This window comes from Phocoena sinus, chromosome 6 (assembly GCF_008692025.1).
Source record: "Phocoena sinus isolate mPhoSin1 chromosome 6, mPhoSin1.pri, whole genome shotgun sequence".
NCBI lineage: Eukaryota > Metazoa > Chordata > Mammalia > Artiodactyla > Phocoenidae > Phocoena > Phocoena sinus.
In genome coordinates this window covers 48155495-48179191 of record NC_045768.1, presented here as the reverse complement: position 1 = coordinate 48179191, position 23697 = coordinate 48155495, and the positions used below count along the sequence as shown (strand labels likewise).

Genomic DNA, 23697 nt, shown 5'->3' with positions numbered 1-23697 from the left:
TTCCAACCAAAAGACACAGGCTCGCTGAATGGATACAAAAACAAGACCCATATATATGCTGTCTACAAGAGACCCACTTCAGACCTAGGGACACATATGACTGAAAGTGAGGAGATGGAAAAAGAAATCCATGCAAATGGAAATCAAAAGAAAGCTGGAGTAGCAATACTCATATCAGATAAAATAGACTTTAAAATAAATAATGTTACAAGGGACAAGGAAGGACACTAAATAATGATCAAGGGATCAATCCAAGAAGAAGATATAACAATTATAAATATATATGCACCCAACATAGGAGCACCTCAATACATAAGGCAACTGCTAACAGCTATAAAAGAGGAAATTGACAGTAACACAATAATAGTGGGGACATTAACACCTCACTTACACCAATGGACGGATCATCCAAACAGAAAATTAATAAGGAGACAGAAGCTTTAAGTGACACAATAGACCAGATAGATTTAATTGATATTTATAGGATATTCTATCCAAAAACAGCAGATTACACTTTCTTCTCAAGTGCACACAGAACATTCTCCAGGACAGATCACACCTTGGGTCACAAATCAAGCCTCAGTAAATTTAAGAAAACTGAAATCATATCAAGCACCTTTTCTGACCACAACACTATGAAATTAGAAATCAATTACAGGCGAAAAAAATGTAAAAAACACAAACACATGGAGGATAAACAGTATGTTACTATATAACCAAGAGATCACTGAAGAAATCAAAGAAGAAATCAAAAAATACCTACAGACAAACTACAATGAAAACACGATGATCCAAAACTTATGGGATGCAGCAGTTCTAAGAGGGAAGTTTATAGCAATACAAGCCTACCTCAAGAAACAAGAAAAATCTCAAATAAACAACCTAACCTTACACCTAAAGGAACTAGAGAGAGATGAACAAACAAAACCCAAAGTTTGTAGAAGGAAAGAAATCATAAAGATCAGAGCAGAAATAAACGAAGTAGAAAGAAAGAAAACAATAGCAAGGATCAATAAAACTAGAACATGGTTCTTTGAGAAGATAAACAAAATTGATAAACCATTAGCCAGACTCATCAAGAAAAAGAGGGAGAGGGCTCAAGTCAAAAAAATTAGAAATGAAAAAGGAGAAGTTAAAACAGACATCACAGAAATACAAAGCATCCTAAGAGACTACTATAAGCAACTCTATGCCAATAAAATGGACAACCTCAAAGAAATGGACAAATTCTTAGAAAAGCATAACCTTCCAAGACTGAACCAGGAAGAAATAGAAAATATGAACAGACCAATCACAAGTAATGAAATTGAAACTGTGATTAAAAATCTTCCAAAAAACTTCCAACAAACAAGTCCAGGACCAGATGGCTTCACAGATGAATTCTATCAAACATTTAGAGAATAGATAACACCGATTCTTCTCAAACTCTTTCAAGAAATTGCAGAGGAAGGAACACTCCCAAACTCATTCTATGAGGCCACCATCACCCGGATACCAAAAACAGACAAAGATACTACAAGAAAACAAAAGGACAGACCAATATCACTGATGAATATAGATGCAAAAATCCTCAACAAAATACTAGCAAACAGAATCCAATAACACATTAAAAGGATCATGCACCATGATCAACTGAGATTTATCCCAGGGATGCAAGGATTCTTCAATATACGCAAATCGATCAATGTGATACGCCATATTAACAAATTGAAGAAGAAAAACCATATGATCATCTCAATAGATACAGAAAAAGCTTTTGACAAAATTCAACACCCATTTATGATAAAAACTCTCCAGAAAGTGGGCACAGAGGGAATCTACCTCAACATAATAAAGGCCATATATGACAAAGCCACGACAAACATCATTCTCAATGGTGAAAAACTGAAAGCATCTCCTGAGATCAGGAACAAGACAAGGATGTCCACTCTCACCACTATTATTCAACATAGCACAGGAATCAGAGAAGAAAAAGAAATAAAAGGAATATAAATTGGAAAAGAAGAAGTAAAACTGTCACTGTTTGCAGATGACATGATACTATACATAGAGAATCCTAAAGATGCTACCAGAAAACTACTAGAGCTCATCAATGAATTTGGTAAAGTAGCAGGATACAAATTTAATGCAGAAATCTCTTGCATTCCTACACACTAATGATGAAAAATCTGAAAGAGAAATTAAGGAAACACTCCCATTTACCATTGCAACAAAAAGAATAAAATACTGAGGAGTAAACCTACCTAGGGAGACAAAAGACATGTATGCAGAAAACTATAAGACACTGATGAAAAAAATTAAAGACAATACAAACTGATGAAGAGATATACCATGTTCTTGGATTGGAAGAATCAATATTGTGAAAATGACTATACTACCCAAAGCAATCTACAGATTCAATGCAATCCCCATCAAATTATCAATGGCATTTTTTATAGAACTAGAACAAAAAATCTTAAAATTTGTATGGAGACACAAAAGACCCTGAATAGCCAAAGCAGTTTTGAGGGAAAAAAATGGAGCTGGAGGAATCAGACTCCCTTATTTCATACTATACTACAAAGTTACAGTAATCAAGACAATATGGTACTGGCACAAAAACAGAAATACAGATCAATGGAACAGAATAGAAAGCCCAGAGATAAACCCATGCACCTATGGTCAACTAATCTATGACAAAGGAGTCAAGGATATACAATGGAGAAAAGACAGTCTCTTCAATAAGTGGTGCTGGGAAAACTGGACAGCTACATGTAAAAGAATGAAATTAGAATACTCCCTAACACCATACACAAAAATAAACTCAAAATGGATTAGAGACCTAAATGTAAGACTAGACACTGTAAAACTCGTAGAGAAAAACATAGGAAGAACACTCTTTGACATAAATCACAGCAATATCTTTTTTGATCCACCTCCTAGCGTAATGGAAATAAAAACAAAAATAAATGGGACCTAATCAAACTTAAAAGCTTTTGCAAAGCAAAGGAAACTACAAACAAGATGAAAAGACGACCCTTAGAATGGGAGAAAATATTTGCAAACGAATCACCAAAGGATTAATCTCCAAAATATATAAACAGCTCATATAGCTCAATATTAAAAGAACAAACAACCCAAGCAAGAAATGGGCAGAAGACGTAAATAGACATTTCTCCAAAGAAGACACACAGATGGCCAAGAAGCACATGAAAAACTGTTCAACATCACTATTAGAGAAATGCAAATCAAAACTACAATGAGGTATCACCTCACACCATTTAGAATGGGCATCATCAGAAAATCTACAAACAACAAATGCTGGAGACGGTGTGGAGAAAAGGGAACCCTCTTGCACTGTTGGTGGGAATGTAAATTGATACAGCCACTATGGAGAACAGAATGGAGGTTCCTTAAAAAACTAAAAATAGAACTACCATATGACCCAGCAATCCCACTACTGGACATACACCCAGAGAAAACCATAATTCAAAAAGACACATGCACCCCAATGTTCATCACAGCACTATTTACAATAGCCAGGTCATGGAAGCAACCTAAAAGCCCATCAACAGACAAATGGATAAAGAAGATGTGGTACATATATACAATGGAATATTACTCAGCCATAAAAAGGAACGAAAGTGGGTCATTTGTAGAGAGGTGGATGCATCTAGAGACTGTCATACAGAGTGAAGTAAGTCAGAAAGAGAAAAACAAATATTGTATATTAACGTATACATGTGGAACCTAGAAAAATGGTGCAGATGAACCAGTTTGCAGGGTAGAAACTGATACACAGACGTAGAGAACAAACGTATGGACACCAAGGGGGGTTAAGCGGTAGGGGTGTGTGTGTGTGATGAATTGGGAGATTGGGATTGACATGTATACACTGATGTGTATAAAATGGATAACTAATAAGAACCTGCTGTATAAAAAAATAAAATAAAATTCAAAATTTTTTTCTTAAACAGAAAACCCTGTTTACCGGGAATTCCCTGGCGGTTCAGTGGTTAGCACTCCACACTTCCACTGCAGGGGGCACGGGTTCGATCCCTGGTCGGGGAAGTAAGATCCCACATGCTATGCAGCATGGCACCCCTCCCACACCAAAAAAAACAACAAAAAAAACTCTGTCAACTGTAACAACTCAAATAATTCCATAAGGCCACCTAATTTTTAAAAAGATCATTTCCATCATAATCTTACAGAGCTGGGCAGGTGGGGAGAGAAAAAACTACACAGCTTTACAAAAACCATTTCAGCTGGTTGAGATTTTCAATCATACGTTAAAGAAACATCATTTGCACAAACATCACTATGAAAGTTGCTGGCACATGGTAGGTGATCATCAAATATGTATGATTTGAGAAGCAGCTATGCCCAGAAGACAGCAAGTGCAAAGGTCCTTAGGCATGAGTGAGCTTGGCATATTCAAGGGACAATAAGCAGATTGGCTGGTAAGTAAGAACCAAGAGGGAGAGGATAGACAGGAAGGCATGTGCCAGGCAAGGGTGTGGTTCTTTATTCTAAATGCAAAGGTAAAAATAGAATGGTGGTTGCCAGGGGCTGGAGGGAGGAGGAAATGGCGAAGTGATAGTCAAAGGGGCACAAAAGGTTTAGTTATGTAAGATAAATAAAGTCTAGAGATCTACTCTACAGCATAGTGCCTATAGCTAAAAATACTGTATTGTATACTTAAAATTTGCTGAGAGTAGATCTTCAGGTAAGTGATCTCTCCACAAAAAATTTAATTTTTTTAAATTAAAAAAATAATGACCATAAAGGAGGTAGAAGGAAACTTTGGCAGGTGATGGATAAGTCTATGCCCTTGAGAGTTCATGGGTGTGTACTTATCTCCAAACTTACCGAGTTCTATACATTATATATGCACAGCTTTTTACATGTCAATCATACCTCAATAAAGCAGGTGGATAAATAAATGTGATGGAAAGTCATCAGAAACATGGAGTCAGGGCAGTGATATAACCGGATTTCACTTTTTAACTGGTCACTAGCTGCTACTTGGTGAAAGGATAATGGTGAACGGATGGTAAGGAGACCAATCTAGAAAGCGCTACATCCACCCTTAGATTGTGTACATAAGCCCTTACACTAAATGGCTCTGACCTAAGGGGTAAAAAGTCTGACTCTGAGCCACCACCCACTCTTCTGGCATTGTAGTTGCTGCCAAACAGCTTTGCAGTCATCACATAATATCAAGCAGATGGAAGAGTTCTGGTAAGGAAACTACACAATGTTCTAAAAGAAAGCCAAAAAGAAAAAAAAAAAAAAGTACAGTAAAGCAACATCTGATTTTCTGCTGTAGCCGTCTCATTTTTTCTGAAATTTCTATCCATATAAATCACTGACCACTTGCTCAGATAACCTTTATTTTTCATCCTCTTTCCCACTTGGTATGTAGAAAATGCAGTTAATTTTCTATCACCTTCATGTATAAGCCTTCAGCACACTTCCCAACTCTCCCTTAATTGTCCTCTGCTTTAAATGCACTAGTTGGTTCTCATGCTCTTTTACCCTTTTAGATGAAATTTCCCAATCTTAAACTGGGAGCTTTCTGGATTTAAAATATCCCGTCTTTGGATTCCTGTAATTTCATATCTTGAAGACACAAGGAAAGGCTCATCTGATTAACAATTAGGTTAACTTCCCCTTTGATGAATAGACTAAATATCTTCTGGATCCCATGAGTCTGATGTTTAATTCATGGGCTGGATTATTACTCATTTGTGTTTGAGTTTTATCATTTTTACTCATGTCTGAACTGCATGAATGCATGAGGGCATATCTTATACATTAGTTTATACAAAATTAAATGTATATACTAGCTGTCAAATGTCTTGTTACTCCTCTCCTATAATCAGTTCTTTTCAATAACAACTTCCAAATGGAGTCTAATTCCTTACCAATATGTATGTATTTATAAACTAGTAATAAAAGTAATAGAGAGCAGAGGAAAGAATACCATTATCATAATATCATACACTCACACACGGTAAAGAACTTCTTAGGCCACTATGAACAAGTTGTTTTATTGTCAAGTATAATGAAAATATCAATAGACTCTGAAATATATTTTCTCATCCATCCATTTATACACACACATGTAATTTTTTAAGGCAGATAAGAGAGTCAATTGTGCTGTGTATAAAGATTTTTCTGTTAATACTAACTTAGCAAAGTACACATTATTAGTTCTACCAGTTACAATAAACTCTTAAAAAGCAGCAGCAATCTTCTAGCAAAGTTTGTTTTGTCAGTTAATATTCTCTTTTTGGTTCATAATTTGTTGTCATCTGTATGCTCCTTTTTCATCTCAAGTTTATCTCCTCTTTTTCCATGTCATACCTTGCCCAGCTATTAGGTGTCCAGTACCTTCCTTGTGTTTTATTTAAACAATGCCTACAATTTCTCCACTTGTCAAATGTTTTCTGATCATTGCTTTAATACATTTCAGGCTCACCTTGACCTTTAACAATGACTAATTTTACTAACTTATTTGCCCAGTTTTCTCCTGACCTTTATTACTGTGTCACAAGGATTCTGCTTTACCAACCTCCAGTGTGACTCCTACTTTATTCCCTTGTGAACAATAGCGCCTGTCATCCTTTTCTTAAATAACTGTCAACAGACCCTATTAAATCTAGAACCCTTTCAGATCCTTTAGTTGGTCAATCAACTTGAAGTATAGAAAAATAACATGTACACAGCTTCTACTGAATATGACCTTAAGTTGCCATCTTTTCCAGAAAATTTTGTTTCCATTGGAGATATTTTATTTATTTTGGCTCATATACAGCATGTAAAAAAAAAACTTTGTTGAAATGCTGATCCATATCCTAACCACATTTTGTGGTTATAAAGGAGAGTAACACATAGTCCAGCTATGATATGAATCTGAGACTACGAAGAACTGAACCAGAACTAGCTTAATCATCAAGTTTGAGACTTTTCCCTTTGAAATAGATTTAACGCAACATTCCACTTTGACCACTAACAATAAATTATATATGCCTTGGTTTTCAGGGGTTATATTAAAACATCTTAGCTTAACTTGTTTTTCAATGAATCATGTTCTACTTTTGGCCAAATTTTGAACCCTTTTTCAACATATCTCTCTTCTTTTTCTTTCTCTTTCTACAACTCTCTCTAACATCAATTTACAACTGTCAAAAAGAGAAAAAGCATCAATTTCTTTGGCATCTCAATAAGATGAAAAGCCCAGCCACAGGACCTAGAACAGCAAAATAAATGTTTTTCCAAAACCCTCCTACAAACCCTGAAAACTTCAGTTTAAACATGTTACTGGAGAAAGAGCGCAACAGCTTAACTCAGAAAGTTTTACTTTGGCAAGATATGGCTTGAGTGTGATTTAAAAGGACCAGTTCTACCTTGCACTGTTATCCAAACAGAGGTACTCCCTTGGGTCAGCAGCACTAGCATTGGTTGTTTTGACACCTTTGTCAATAAATAAGCCAGCCTGGAAAATATAATAATGGACTGAAATGAATATGAATCCCAAGTTATAACTATATATATAATGATTCATGAAATAAGTTTTAGCTTATCACATCTACCAAAAAAGGAGGGAGAAGGGAATAAACAGCAAAGCAAAGGTATTACAAAAAGAGCTACTTTACTGTATTTTTTTTAATACTTTTACTCATTCGGTCATTCAGCAAACATTTATTTAGTGCCCACCTTAGGGTAGGCACCAAGCATTATACGTCAACCAGAGAACTATGGTCTTTGCTGTTACTGACACATAAACTATCAGGAAGACATGCAATGAAATAAACAATTACCATCCAATATGATAAGCATATAACAAAGGAAGTAGATGATGCTTTGGCAGCACATAAGGAAAGCACCAAGATAAGACCTTTTGTGAAGGTAAGAGAGAGAGAATTCAGGGAATGTCTCCAAAAAGAAGTGACATCCTAAAGCTGAAACTTGAAGGAACTAACCACACAGAACAGGTCAGGGATGAAGGGCAGGGAGTGGGTGGGAAACAGTTGAAGAACCCAGCGGAAAGTACTCAAGGGAATCATTTGTACAAAACGTCTGGGGATGAGAGAAAGCATGGCACATCTGAGGGAAAAAAATCTTAGCTGGACTAACAGGAAATATATGGAGGGAGGAAAGGTAAGGAAGAAGACTAAAGAGAAGCAAATGCCAAATGGTGCAGAGTTGATACGCTAAAGAGTCAAGACAATGGGACGTTTAATAAAGGCAATGGAATCAAGTGCATTTTAAGAAAGAATACTGTGGCTACAAGATGGATAATGAATTAGAAAGGGGCAAAAAGAGAGATAAGAGAAAAAATAGGAGCTGACTACAGTAATCCAGAATAGAAATAAAGGTGATCTAGACTCGTGACAGTAACAGGTAAAATAGAGTGAGAATTCTTTACTAGGTAGAATTGATACCATTTAGTAATTAATAAAATGTCTAAGGATAAGGGAAAGGAAACAAACAATAAAGGTTCATATATTTCTAGTCTGGGCAATTAAGTGGCTAATAGTTTCATTCACTGAAACGAAGACACAGAAATGGGTCTGGGGACAAAAATAAGGATTTTCGTGTTGAACACATTTTATTTATGTGTCCCTGAGACACCCAGCAGGCTGGATGTCTCATATCACTCTGGATAGTCAGTCCCAAATTTAACAAGTTAAAACCTAATAATCCACTCATTATTTAGATCTAATACCTTTTATTTTAAATTGATACAGTAGATTACTACATGTCCTCATGGTATATGACATTTAAAAAATTAATTAGAATAAGGTATTTTTTGTAATACCACTTATAATTAGAAAATTTTGAGGATTTCTGCTTTGAAGTGCTGCTTTCAACAATTACTAGCCTTAATCAACTATTCAGTTCATAAAAACCACAATTCTTTCTAAGTTTTTTCCTCTCTCAAGTCTTCATCAAGTGATTCTAAGCTCTTCAAAGTACATCACACTTAGGTTTTTAAAGGATCCTCTGAGTATCATAAATGGAAAGTATTAATTCAACTTTGACGGGCACATCAGAGTAAAGAATCTGGGCATTGTATCACATGATGAAAATATCAAGATGCCTTGGGAGCATAAAATGAACCAGATGCATTTATCACCAGGGAGGTGGGGACAAGTGCCAAATATCATGAAAGTGAGAGTTCTTAAATGGCCTTTCGTCTCCTTGACCTATATATCATTTTAAATTGGGTCAAATATTCTTAAACAATATTTCACTATTTACATAACTAGTATTAAGTATCCAATAGGACACGCTATTAGCACTGAGAGAAGAGAGAAAATATGCTTTTTAAGCTCCAGAAGCATATAATACACTAATGTGTACATCCTTAGAAACATGTAATGATATTAAAGATTGGAAAGAAGGCAAGGGGAGAGAAGGAAGAGGATGAGGATTCATAGGTCAAGTCCATTATTATAATTATTCAGATTGCATGTACATGTGTGCCGTAGCATATATTCCTATGTGTGTATAAACAGAAAGCTGTCTATACATCCTGAATGTGGCAAGGTTAGGAGTCTGCTTATTTAATCACAAATTACTTTCTCTGATGACAAGTTCTACCTAATATTAACATTTCTCAGTTGTAATCACAGTAGTCCATCCTTTACCCTGCAAATCATTATGTACTGATTGTTAAAATTTAGGAACCTACCTTAAAACTTGAATGGACCCTGTTGTTATAAAATATTCCCAATGGAGTGAGTTCTGGTTTTGCTAAGAGGTGCAATCCACTGGATTCCCCCGTAGGTTCCTTGTGGAATAAATACCATATTCCAGCATCCTATAATTAAAAGGGCAAGATTATTAAAAAGCCTCCTTTTATAAAGCCACTCTATGAAACACTCTCACATAACCTAAGCATTTCACAAACAAGTTTCATCTTTTTAACACTAATTATTCATTGGTTCAGGTTCAGAATTGACTCTAAGAGTTGTGCACTCATCTAGTACACTCAAAGCAGTATATCAGGCTTAAAAAAAAAGGCATATTTAACTTTGCTTGTAAGATGGGACGAAAGATAGAATTGGCTGATACCAAAATTTATTTTTGAAGTAACTTTCCCATCATTATCTACTTTAAAAACTCATGCAGCCAGGACATGGAAGCAACCTAAATGTCCATCAATAGAGGAATGGATAAAGAAGATGTGGTATGTACATACACACACACACACACACACACACACACACACACACACACACACAGTGGAATATTACTCAGCAATGAAAAAGAACAAAATAATGCCACTTGTAGCAACATGGCTGGACCTAGAGATTGTTATACTGAGTGAAGTAAGTCAGACACAGAAAGACAAATATCATATGATATCACTTATACGTGGAACCTAAAAAAAGGGTACAAATGAAGTTATTTACAAAACTGAAGTAGAGTCACGGATGTATTTGGTTGGCCAAAAAGTTCATTTGGCCAATCCAATAGAAAAGAAACTTTTGGTTACCAGGGGATAACGGGGGGGGGGGGGGGGGGGGGGGGATAAACTGGGAGATTGGGACTGATATATACACACTACTATATACAAAATAGATAACTAATAAGAACCTGCTGTATAGCACAGGGAACTCTACTCAGTTCTCTGTAATGGCCTATATGGGAAAAGGATCTAAAAAAAAAAAGAGTGGTTATATGTACATGTATAACTGATTCACCTGAAATTAATACAACATTGTAAACCAACTATACTCCAATAAAAATTTTTTTAAATCAAAGTATTAAATAACAGCTGGGGAAAATAAAAAAAGAGTCATACAGAACTAGAACCAAATCCTCCCTTCCCTTCCATGTGACCAGGACAGCACAGCCTTTTAGCAATATGGGTTTTTTTCTGTTTACCTCCAAACCTGATCAATAGATGAGTCATACCTATTAAACAACTATCCATCACTGACTTCTTTCAAACAACTCCAGTGCCCTTCTTGTCCCGAGGCAAATTTTTGCCAAACAGAAAAAACCACCACACACATGAATCAGGATGCTGTCTCAGGCTAGGTCCTGTCTGTTCAACTTCAGTGTTACTTACCTTAACCAAAGCAGCAGAACAGTTTGAAAATTTCTGACACTCAAAATGAGATATAAAAATCGAAATGAAATGTTCTTAATCTCTGTGATAATATTTTATTTTACAATTTAATTAAAAATCAGCCCAATGTGAAGGACAACTTCACATTAAGGAACTCTGATTAAACAGATTGTTAAAACTCAAATATATAGTCTTAAAGTATGGTATCAATTCAAATTTAGCAAACATTTATTTAGTGCCAGGTCTCAAAGAATTCATACTCTAATGGGAAATACAGAGAGAACTAAAATATAATATATGTAATAAGTACTATATTAGTTGTAACAAAGTCCTTTAGGAGCATAGAGATATGAATTGTGGAAAACATATCACCAAAACGAATGCAATATGTGGCATTTTTCCACGATAAAACTTTACAGATGGGTCTTAGTAAAACAAACTACTCTGAAAATTGTGTTTGCCACCTCTATTCTTTTGGGCACAAAACAGACTTGGAGGGCTGTGAAGAAGGCTCCATACCATAGCCCTATAAACTGAGGGCAGAGTAAACCCTCCCAAGATGCAATGGAGTTTCAGGTTGGGGGATAGAAAAAGGGGGATAAGGAGGTAGCAGCTGTTTCCTGTTAAAACTCTGTGGTGTCAAAACAGGTAAAGGGAGCTTTGTAAAAGGCAGTGGAAAGGTACCAAGAAGAAAGGGTTTGATTTACTTTGGGAGGAAAACCCTTGCCAAAACATGAGCTTTACTGGAACAATTTTTCTAGAGAGAAAAAAAGAACTCACAGAATGCAAAGGACAAAGAACACACAGGAGATGGAAAAGATAGAGACCTGCTTTCTTCTTTTCTCACATGAGGCCTAATAAGGATGTCTGGCAACCTCACCTTACATTTTTCATGGACTATTTGCAATTTGCTTTGATCTTCTACCCATGACTTCTGAAAACAGCTTAAAGGAAGCTCTGCTCTGACTGTTGATTTGTAATGTAACAGATCAGAAGACGATCCTGGGGTAAGACTGAACGTCAAACCCTTGGTCACCTTTACCCAAAATCTCATCTTCCAATCAGAAACTCTCAACACAAATCCTGTATGGGCTCAACAAATATTTGATGAAAAATGAATGAATAGAAGCCTGAAATGATTGAATGTCCAGGTCTCTGCTCTGTCAAATAAGAATTTTATGTTTTATGTTTTTAAGAAAAATCACAGATGTGAATTCTACCATCACCCAGTGATACCTGTTTTCTGGTTATCTTGAAGAAATACTCCCTTCAACTATTTTTTATTTCATCCTGGAAAACAATGCTAGGTATTTCTTTCCTTTTTAAATGTTAATAGCCATGATGTATATATATGAATATTCAGGTTTTGCTACAAAGCTCATATTTCTGTGCTATAGTTTTCAGCACAGATATACTCATAATAGTATCATGTCTTAAAGATTCATTTTTATGTTATAAATTAGCAGCTCTAAAAACACACAATTACAAATGTAAATTTCTCCAAGCTTATCCAGGAGACATTTCTGTCATCCAAAAACAGTTCATTTATTCTCTTAAGTTATCCCTGTGTATGTGTATGTGAAACAATTTAAGGCACACAATTGAGCCCTTGCTTTACCAAAGAGATGAAATCCCTAAGTGTATACAATCCCTGTATTTAACAAAAGGTTGTGCCCCTTTGACCAGAATGACCATTGTCATAATATTCTACAGAATAATCCACTCTCATAAGGCTTTCTTTGCTCATTAATATATGACTGAAATAGGGAAGCCAGAAAGATCGTACATAATACAGTAAAAATACACTCTGGAGATGGCATGATAACCCTAGATATGAGCCCACCTCTTTTCTGGCATTTAGCACCTGTCTTACTACACTCATAAACACTAACTGGCACAAATGATTTAGAAAAAATAGAAGAACCATCTCAACTACAGCCTGCTCTCAATGAAATAAGCTGTACCAGAAAGCAAGGTGCTTGAGTTAGATTACCACAAACTACATTGCATATATATAAACCAGAATACTTACAAACTTAAATACAAAAAAACTGAAGCACTTTATTATTTACCTGTGAGCCTGCAGCTGCATTATTAATCAGATTATTGTTGGGATGAGCAATCCAGAAAGTTGAAACAGCCCTGAAAGGCATTTTTTAAGGTGATTTAAACATTCATCAGGAAAAATCCCACCTATTAAAAACCTCCCCCAAAACATCTTCCCCAAAAGCCAACAGCCCTTGACCATCACAAGTGAGTTTTTCACTCCGCCAATTACTCACATACAGTCAGTGGCAGGCACGGGGATGTAATTTCCAAACACTTTTTCCCGCATGGTGGTACACATGGAGTTATTCCTATCAGTGGGAAGTAGGGTGCCTGGTTTGGTGAGGAGTCCCAGATTGTGGAACAAAGTGTTTCTCTGTTCAATACCATCTTCCAAAAAGAAACAATGACCTAGTGTGTCAAATCCGATGGTGTCTTTTATCTGCAGAAATACAAGTGTATGATGTCACTGGTAACAAGATTGACTGCGGTTTAAGCGACAAGTGCTATTCATGAGGCATGCTCAGTACAAAAGCAAAAACAAGTTTTCATCTTAGCTGATGGGGCAAAGTCAAATGTCAGGGTTCATTGATCTCTTAAAAGAACAGAGAAAAACAGCAGAACTCTCAGTAAAGCAGGATAGAGTAAGACATGTGGTATAACAGCTTACTTATATAAAATTGAGAAGTCATGAGAATGAAGGAGAGTTAACTGTTTCCATAATATGCATCAACATAATGTGAGGCTACTTACCAGCAAGCCATTTGTCCCATGCACAGTGATGCACCTTGAGAAGCTGTGATGAATAGATAGGCCGTCCACAAACGTTGCATGTCTGTACCCTCCTTTATAATCCACGTCCCCACACAGGTGAAAATGAACAGGATACCGCCCCAGGTGCTGCTGACCCATGTGTTTCAATTCCACATGAGAAAGATGGACTGAAGTAAAATTTTTCTTTATCTGTAAGATAACCAAAATCAAACTAATACGTAAGCAAAGTAGCTTCAGCAAAGTAGCTCAGAATAGCAAAGTAGCAAAAAATATTGTTTTAATAGAAAATATCTGAAGGAGACTAGACTAGACTGTTTTCCTGGATCATAATTTAGCAAATGCTTCTTTACATAAGTGAATGCTTTGAAGAGCAATAAAAATAGCCTCTCATTAGGAATAAAGGAAATGTAACAAGGAAAACTACAGAAATGGTTTCTGTATATATGTTTGGGTTTGTTCAAATATTTTGGCCATTTCCAGTCTTGTCTTATTCTTTCATTTCTATAATCTCCACCAGAGTTTGATAAATAATTATTTCTAAATCCTCCCTCAATGTTTTAGTTAGCACATACTGTTGTTTACTTGAGTTCTTTTTAAAAACGCCTCTGTTGATCCACCACTGGAGCGATCTCAATATTTACAAACACTGGATTTTTTATCACACTACTAAAAACAAAGAAATGACACTGACCAACATTTTAGAAATCCATGCAATAGAAACGTAGCCAACAATAATAGCCTACTTAATGCACAAAAACTGATTTTAAGACACATGTAGCCAAAATGCAGCCCAGGAGTCCAATACATTAGTACACAGAGCAATGCTTAGCACACAGTAAGTGTTTAGTACTTTTACAGAGTAAAAATCTGCATACAAAAAATATCTTTACAGAAACATATTTTGAATGTGTACTGCTTACCGTTTCATAATATGTTTTTTTAAAAAAAAACTGATTCTTTCAGAGATTGCATGCATGATACTGAGATTGTTTCTTTGTCTGTATAATTGGTTCTTCCCAATGTAAACTGATTTAATCCTTCACAGGACAGTTCTTAAATGGTTTAACTATAGGTCCAGATCAACTAAATAAAGATATAACCTTATCTTTTAATCATCTAAAATCTCATTGTTATTGGATAAAGAAATAAAATGATTTCAATAGCCATAAAGATCTCATTCCAAAACTTGAAGTTTTTTCAACATGCACTTAGCAGCCAGGGTTTCAAAGAGTCCATTAAATCCTTTTGCCTACCATGACATGTCCCCCAAAGGTATCATAATCAAAGAATTGGCACTGGTTTTCAGCGTAGCATGAGTCTTCCATTTCTCCTCGGATTACAATATTCTGGGTAAGAATTCCAACCTCAGCTCTCATGTCTACACCATCTATAATCTCACCCATGTGCAGGAACTGAGGAGTTTCTGGTTGATGAGAGCAAAGCAAAAATAACATTAGAACAATGAAAACATAAAACTTATGTCAAAAACATAGTCCTCTTTATTCTGTAACTCCAAGACATTATTAAAATTTATTGTTTTCTTCCATTCTTCAATACCTCAGAACCACAGAATCCCAGGAAGTAAAGATTTTAAGGATTATATAGTCTAATCCCCCACTCAATGCCTTAACCCTCACTACCAACTACCAAATCCACACACAGAGAGCTTACTCCTCCCTGAAGTAGTTCAGTCCTCTCTTGAACAGCACCAATAATCCAGAATCTAACTAAGAATCCATGCTGTCTCTCTCTCTCTGCTTCCTGTCCATGTGCTCTTGTTCTACTCCCTTGAGGACACATGAAGACCCAGATGCATGTTGGATCTAGGAAAACGAATGATTTTGTACATGTTGATAACAGAGTGTCAAGTTGTTTTTGCTTCTACTTCAAAGCTAAAGTAATCTACATTTGGACATTAACAGTACAGAAATAACCATCTTTCCTTTCCCACTTCTTATTGTAATATTATTATGCACTTTTAAATTCCCACCATTATTGGAAGCTTAGAAACACTTTAATAGTGAGCTTTTATCTGATCTTTACTATATAAACTCAGGAAGGAAAAATACAAATAAATCAAGGAGCTGAGATTATGGAGACTCATTATCACGTAGACTTGTTAACAAGAGTGGGAATTTCCAAATGAAATTAATGCCAGATCGTATCATGGTTTTTTAGCTTTTTGTTTTCTGCTTATGCCCTGTATTGTCAAGAAAGAAAAGTACAACACTGAATGAAACAAGAAAAAACTGCTAAGTGGGCCAATCCCATTTTTTTCTAAAGCAAAAAATTTTCCTTTAACCTTCAAAGCTCTAAATTACCCATTGAGTACTTATTAAATAGTTACTATAAATTATTTTGTTTTGTTTTTATTTTGTTTTGTATCATAAATGTATAATTTTTATTACAGAAGCAAGGACATATAATGAGTGAAATGCACAATGAATCCCATAAATGAGGCAATAAAGGAAGAAGCTTTGCCTATTACCAGGCTCAAAATAAGTACCTGGTAAACGTCAGTCATCCTTTATAAACACAGCTTACAGTAAGAATCTGTATGTGTACCTTGCTCTTTCTCAAAAAATGTATTATTCAAGATTACGATAGGAAATGTAGTTTTATGAAAATACTTTTTTTTTTTTTTTTTTTTTTTGCGGTACGCGGGCCTCTCACTGTTGTGGCCTCTCCCGTTGCGGGATGCGCAGGCTCAGCGGCCATGGCTCACGGGCCTAGTCACAGCTCACGGGCCTAGTCACAGCTCACAAGCCTAGTTGCTCCGCGGCATGTGGGATCTTCCCGGACCGAGGCATGAACCCGTGTCCCCTGCATCGGCAGGCAGACTCTCAACCACTGCGCCACCAGGGAAGCCCTGAAAATACCTTTTTGGTTCCATTTTAAATATATTAGTGAGATCTACTTTTTGCCAAGAAAGTAGACACTCAAAAACCATGAGTTTCATTTTTTTTAATTAAAAAAAGAAAGACTTCTATTAAAAAATGAATCTGGTTTACTATTATTTAATAGTGGAAAATTAATAAGAAAGAAGTTGGAAAGGATCTTGGGAAAAAAAATCCTATCCAGTCCTGCATCGTTTCTTTGGTTTTTTTTAACATAGAAACTGGCATAAAAACACTGATTTGCCTATAACATATCATTAACAGCAACATTATTGCTCAATGACTACTTTTATCTAACATCCTCTGGGCCTCTAGTGTTCAAAACACCCCACTACTAAGAACTTCAATATTGATGAAGATGATGATGATGATGACGACTGAAGATAAAACAAAGAATTCCAGGAGTCATATCTCAAAAAGAGGGTTTCCCAAGAAGCCTTCTGAGCAGTCTGATACCTTTGACTTTGACCTGGAAGCGGTTGCACTTGGGACAGGGGAGAAGAGTGAACTCCTCTGCTTGGTACATGGAATAGTCCGTGCTTGCGACCACAATCTGATCTCCGGGTTTCCAGCTACTAACGTCATCCAGCAGATGAAGTTTCACTCCATCCACGACCTCTACCCGGAAACCTGAAAGAGAAACACCTAAACCAAAAAGCAAGAAAGAAAGTGATTTTTTTTTTTCTAAAATCAACCCCCTCACTGATTCACAAATCAAAAGTTAAACACAAGTCAGCAATGCTTCAATTTGATCCATGCACAGGATGAAACAGGACATTAGCACACATGTAATCTTAATATTAAGAATAGAAGCTTGCCTTAGACAATCTCTCATTTCTGTGCCTTTGCTCATCCTTTAGTCTTTATCTACAGTGTCCTTCCACTCTTAATTCATCAACCAAGATACTATCTTAACCAAGATAAAGTTCAGGCGAACCTTTAAGTACTTCCCAAACATCCTTGCTGCAAGTAACCTTTATGTCCGGTATTCTCATTCTGATATTTTCTCTGGTATGATTCATATCATTCCAATGGGAAGACAGCTCACCTCCTTGGAAGCTACATCAGTAAAGGCAGCAAAGTACATGCATCTGTGTATTCACTGCTCTGTCTCATAGTGCAGACTCATAAGTGTCTACTGAAGGGATGAGTATTCCCACTATTATCTGCAATGTGACCTAAAGGCCACATGATAGTGCCCCAGTCCAACTCGGCTCCTTTCCTGGGATAACGTCAGGTTTGCAATCCAGGGACTACTAATTACTGATCTCTCCTAATACCTCCTTTTGAAATTCAGAATTGGTTCCCAACTAGGCAGATGAAAACTGAAAAGTTGATCCAGCATCTCCATAACTTATACTCTTTAACATGCAACCAAGTGTAGAAGTGTTTCCTACTTCTAAACTGTCCATGATATAATCTGTTATGGTTTAAAAACTGATTTAATGTAAATGAATATGGAATAGATGGAAGCTACAGAAAATATGGAAATGTGGGAAAACACCGCATTTCAAAGATATCTGTTTACTAACTGTACTTCACTATCATCCTTCTAATTAACTGGCAAACTACTCTGGGGCTACTTTAAGACACTGACTCTAAAAGTCGATGATAGGAGTAAAAAAAACTCATTTACTCAAGTTAGGGGAATAAAAAAAAGGGAAATTTAGGCAAGGCACAAAGAGTAACACAAATATCCTTACAGTCTTGAGGATATCCTGATAAAACCTAACCTGAGCAAGTCTTGAATTCTGCTCCTTTAGACTCTGATCCACCATGTTTTCCTGTTTCTACAAAGCACCAAAAAAAAAAAACCTAATAAATGTAAAGTGTTTTCTTTTTTTATATGTTTCTTGCATATAAATACTAAAGCCTATAATGGAATTCTGTCTAAATAATAATAATAACTAACAATAACGAGAGCTAACAGTTGTGGGACTTCACATACATAATAACTTTTCATCAAAACAACTTTGAGATACAGGAACTATTATATGCATTAAAGATAAAGAAAGCAAAGGTCAAGGATTCTGACTGACAGCTGAAAAATGATAGAGCCCACAGATGAATGCTAATTTAATTCCAGAGTCCAATTTCCTAAAGTCTATTATCATTCTGCCTTCCCAAGAATCAAAACAGGCAAGTTAAAAGCAAAGGTAAACAAAAAACTCATGGTAGCAATGACAATCACTACCCAAAATTTCAGATTTTACCAAAAAGAATTATCTAAAAAAAGAGCAACTAAGAAACATTAATTTTTTCATATAAAATTTCAATAATGCTTTTAAAAAAAGATTTCTAGGGCTTCCCTGGTGGCACAGTGCTTGAGAGTCTGCCTGCTGATGCAGGGGACACAGGTTCGTGCCCCGGTCCGGGAAGATCCCACATGCCACGGAGCGGCTGGGCCCGTGAGCCATGGCCATTGAGCCTGCGCGTCCGGCGCCTGTGCTCTGCAACGGGAGAGGCCACAAGCAGTGAGAGGCCGCGTACAGCAAAAAAAAAAAGGTTTCTAGATCAATAAGTTTTGGCTTAAAAGACCATCAGAATTTGTTTCTGGTTTAAAAAAAAAAAAGCTAGGTTACATGGAAAAAATCTGTATTGTTCGATTATTCCTCACTTTTTTCTGGCTGTAGAAGAAAATCCTACCTGAGATATCTCCTATTAGCACTACTGAATTGGAAGTATGAAAGGATATAAGTTTTATCCTCCTTGCTTCCTGGAGAGAATTTCTACCTCTTCCAGAAAATAGGAGCCACTGTGAACATAGAACACAAACAATATTCTATAGTGGATAGCTAGAATGTACCCTGTTCCAGAAGAGAGGAGTCATTGGCAATGTGGAAATGAAAGCAAAATTTCCCACAAAGGAAATGTTGACTCAAGGTTTGTCAGTGTTATCCTCTGCCTGGAGTCTTCCTGGAAGCAGTTCCACTAAACTCTTCATGCAGGTCCAAATTCCTGCTTAGAAATACTCCTCATCTACCTATGCTTTTTGCCAGAGGCAACCATGAAGTGGTCAAAAGAGCAGTAGTCTTGGAGGCAGAAAGCTGAGGCTTGATTCCAGCTTCCTTATCCATTATAGAAACCATCTCCTCACCTCAGTCAGACTCAGAAGGCTGCTTAGATGGAACATGTGAAAGTCCCTGTTACATACCAGGAACTCTGTTTTAAAGCAAAAGACTTTCTCTCTTTAATTACAAGGACACAAAATACACCCAGGTCATGTTTGCATTATTGTTAAAATAGCTAACCTTTATTTAGTGCTTACTATATACACTGCGCTAAAAAACTTCATATTCTTCACATTTGATACTCACAGCAGCTCTATGTGGTAGTTCCCATTATTATCCCCATTTTTCAGATGAGGAAACTGAGGGTTAGGAAGTTAAAGTCACATGCCCATCATCATATAGTAAGTAAAAGAGCTGGGATATGAACCCAGGCATTCTGTCTCCAAAAATCCATTTCAGTGAATACTTTGCTACAATGCTGCTCAAAACAGACTTATAAGCTCAGTCTAAACTAAACCTTTCTGGCTAATTACAGATGTAATAAAGCACTTTTTTTTTTTTTTTTTTGTGGTACGCGGGCCTCTCACTGTTGTGGCCTCTCCCGTTGCGGAGCACAGGCTCCGGACGCGCAGGCTCCGGACGCGCAGGCTCAGCAGCCATGGCTCACGGGCCTAGCCGCTCCGCAGCATGTGGGATCTTCCCGGACAGTGGCACGAACCCATGTCCCCTGCATCGGCAGGCGGATCCTCAACCACTGCGCCACCAGGGAAGCCCTAAAGCACTTTTTAATGACTCATTTCACATTAATTTTGGTATAATATTGGGTTGGAAAAGAAAGCTGGTGGGCAAGCACAGACAGAAGGCTGCCTATCTACCTGGAGCCAAAAGAATCTAGCAGCAAAGTCGGTAAGTACAGAAATTCTGCAGCGAACATCCTTAAGAGAAAAAATCAGAGCATCAGTGCTAGACATGATAGTTCTTCTGAAAGGTGGATTATAATTTTTAAAATATGCTGAAGAAAAAGTAAAGACCTAAGGTAACTTTACAATACATTATTTAAGGAGAGGAAAGCAGGTTAAAATAAAATGAACACTAGGGGAGGCAACATAGATTGAAGAGGGCTAATTAACTCTGAATGATAGGGTTAAACATTAATTTTAACTGTACTTTTCTGTGTTTTCCAATTTGTCCATAAGATAAATGTACTAGCTGGATTATCAAGGAAAAATTGCTAAGAAAATGAGTAATTTGTTTATACAGCATGTGTTCAAAGGTAATATTTGCCGACACGTCTGTGTAACAAGAAAATCTAAAGTACAAGATCATTTCACTGTCTCAGAACATAACCAAAGACAGCTCACCCGATCACATCCAGATTGGTTCAATTGGTACCAAATCCAGGAAGCAAATCCATTAACTACACCATATGACTCAAGAATGAAGAACAAAAGTCCAATTGGGGGCGTGCCTAAACTAGATCATTTTCTAGTCCAGAAAAAACCCTTGAGTCTAAAAGAGTATGTACAGTGGGGAAACTATAGGTTTCATCTTTAACCAGTTGAGAAAGCTAAACAGAATGTCATTTGAATACACTTAAAAAAAAAAATCTGTCACAATACTTACCAATGTCTTACAAGAGTATAAATTGTACTCGCCTACCTTCAATCCATTCACTATAAGCTGTCACAGAGAACTTCTGACCATCCACAGTATAAAATTCTCTTTGGGCAAGAGCCTTTCCTCCACTACTATGATTCTCATAGTTTCTCACAGATTCATTGCAAGAAGTACTTCCACCATCAATGACACCAACCAAAGCCCAAGCTTGCCTAGAAGGAAAATAAGCAGGTGCATTTGATTATTTGTCATGGTACTGACCAAATTCCCCAACACAGATGTTATGACAGGTGCTGTTAATTCATTTTTTCATTTTTGTCAATCCCTCCACCTCTTTTTTCATATGTGGTTGCAAGTCCAAACTTGACTGAAATAACTGACATCACAGAAGGAAATGCACCTGAATTTTAAATCCTTGTTTGTCCAGCTCTGTAACAGGTGAAACACTGATGACTATGACTTCAATTAATCACTAACTTCCTTCCTCAATGCATACTCATTTCATTCCTATATCATTCTGGGCAGAAACCCATTTCTTTTTAAATGATTATTACCTGCTCTCTTTTCCACTATCCTCTCTGCTATGTTCTCAAACCTAGCTGCATAATAGAATCACATGGAGCTTTAGGAATATATCCATGCTTAGACCCAGCCCACACTGATGCAAACAACATCTCTACAGGTGGGGCCTGGCATTAGTCTGTTTTTAAAGTTCCCCAGATGCCACGATTGTGCAGCCACACTGGAGAACCACTGAGTTAGAGCAGTGGTTCTCAAACTTTGTAGGCATCAGAATCATCTTGTTAAATCAGATTGCTGGGCCCCACCTTCTGACTGTTTGAGGCAGGGCCATAGAATCTGCATTTATGACAAATTCCCAAGTGATGCTGATGCTGCTGGTCTGGGAACCACACTGAGAACCAGAGTCACAGGTCAGAGGTTAGAGCCGTAGGTATCAACCTTAACTGCACAAATTGCAGGGGGGGCGTGTCCTAGCCTTCAGAGATCCTGAGGTAAATCATGTAGGGTGGGCCCTGGGCGTGGGATTTTTTTAAGATCTCATGTATGCAAACAAGGCTGAGCACCACTGGATTATTGGTTTCTTAATATTCTTAAATTAAAACTGTAGAATCACTCTCCAATAGATTTAAAATTTTACATGCTTTATATCTATTTGTTGAAAGCAGTATGTTTGAAAAACACCATTTTATTTCTGTGATACTGTGATAAACACCCCAGGGACTTTGCTCAAGCTTGTGGCAAAATAAATCAAAAAAAAAAAAAAAAAAGAAAGATAAAAAGTCAGAAAATTTGCCTTAAGACTCCTGGTTTAAAACATGAAAAGAAAAATGTCAACTTCCTACTGTAGAAAAAAAAAAGCCAAATGTAATCTATGCTAGACAGATGGCTGGATACTCACAGATGAAAGTTAATCAGAGCATGCCTACAACCTTACAAATTCTACACCCACCCCTGCGTGGATTAGCTACTCTTTGGCCGACTGTGCTTTATAGCTCTATTTATATTCCTTGATACAGCAGAAAGAATCAAACGAAGAATGTCTCCATTTATTATCTCCTGTGTGAGAGGGAAGAGGAAGAATATCAGAGGCTTCCTTTATTTACCAGAACTGCCTCAGCAACTATAAAACAATGTTCTGTTCTATTGATATTATCTCCAAAACACTCCTACTTCCCTCCTCCACTTGAGGAAAATTCCAGCGTGCCAGAACATTATCTTCAAAGAGGCATGTTTATGTACCCTGGAGATAATGTCAATGCAATGGAATGTTGGCAAAGGATCACAACTCTAATTCCTCCATCAAATCAGCAGCAATATTTCTAAATTCTAAAGGGAATTTAGAAACAGTAGGGAGAGGAACCCAAAAAGAGTCAAACAAAATATTCATAGCTAATGAACACACAAAACCTAGAACAATAATGACATAAAGTTGTAATCTCCGGTATTACTGGATAGTGAAACAAAGTAGGTGTCTGACTTTGAACAGACCACACTTCCATTCATAGGTCTATAAATTATAGAAATATGTGCACATGAGCATGAAGGGATGGATAAAAGAACACTCAGAGAAGCACATTTTATGAGAGGTCCGAACTGGACAACCACCCAGATGTCCAGCAGTAAATACACTGTGCTATAGTCATACAATAGTAAATAAACGATGAAAATAAGCCACCCTGCATGCACCAACATAAACGACACTCAATAACGAGGTTGAGCAAAGAAGCCAGACACAAAATATAACATATCGTCTGCTTCC

At 36.8% G+C, this 23697-nt stretch overlaps 1 protein-coding gene across 6 annotated transcripts in view; it reads right to left on the bottom strand.

Annotated features, from left to right (window-relative positions):
- The window catches only part of CEMIP2 (cell migration inducing hyaluronidase 2), a 78596-nt gene that overhangs the window by 31980 nt on the left and 22919 nt on the right, over window positions 1-23697 (bottom strand). For all 6 annotated transcript variants that reach the window (XR_004350316.1, XR_004350317.1, XM_032634551.1 and 3 more), the window contains 8 exons: window positions 21459-21628; window positions 17245-17433; window positions 15145-15314; window positions 13871-14080; window positions 13354-13559; window positions 13144-13213; window positions 9686-9814; window positions 7395-7483 (listed from right to left, as the gene is read on the bottom strand). Coding sequence is in view for 4 of the 6 variants with exons in the window: in XM_032634551.1 (XP_032490442.1) it covers window positions 7395-7483; window positions 9686-9814; window positions 13144-13213; window positions 13354-13559; window positions 13871-14080; window positions 15145-15314; window positions 17245-17433; window positions 21459-21628 (1233 nt within the window). In the remaining 2 variants the exon portion in view is untranslated. The remainder of the gene's footprint in view (window positions 1-7394; window positions 7484-9685; window positions 9815-13143; window positions 13214-13353; window positions 13560-13870; window positions 14081-15144; window positions 15315-17244; window positions 17434-21458; window positions 21629-23697) is intronic.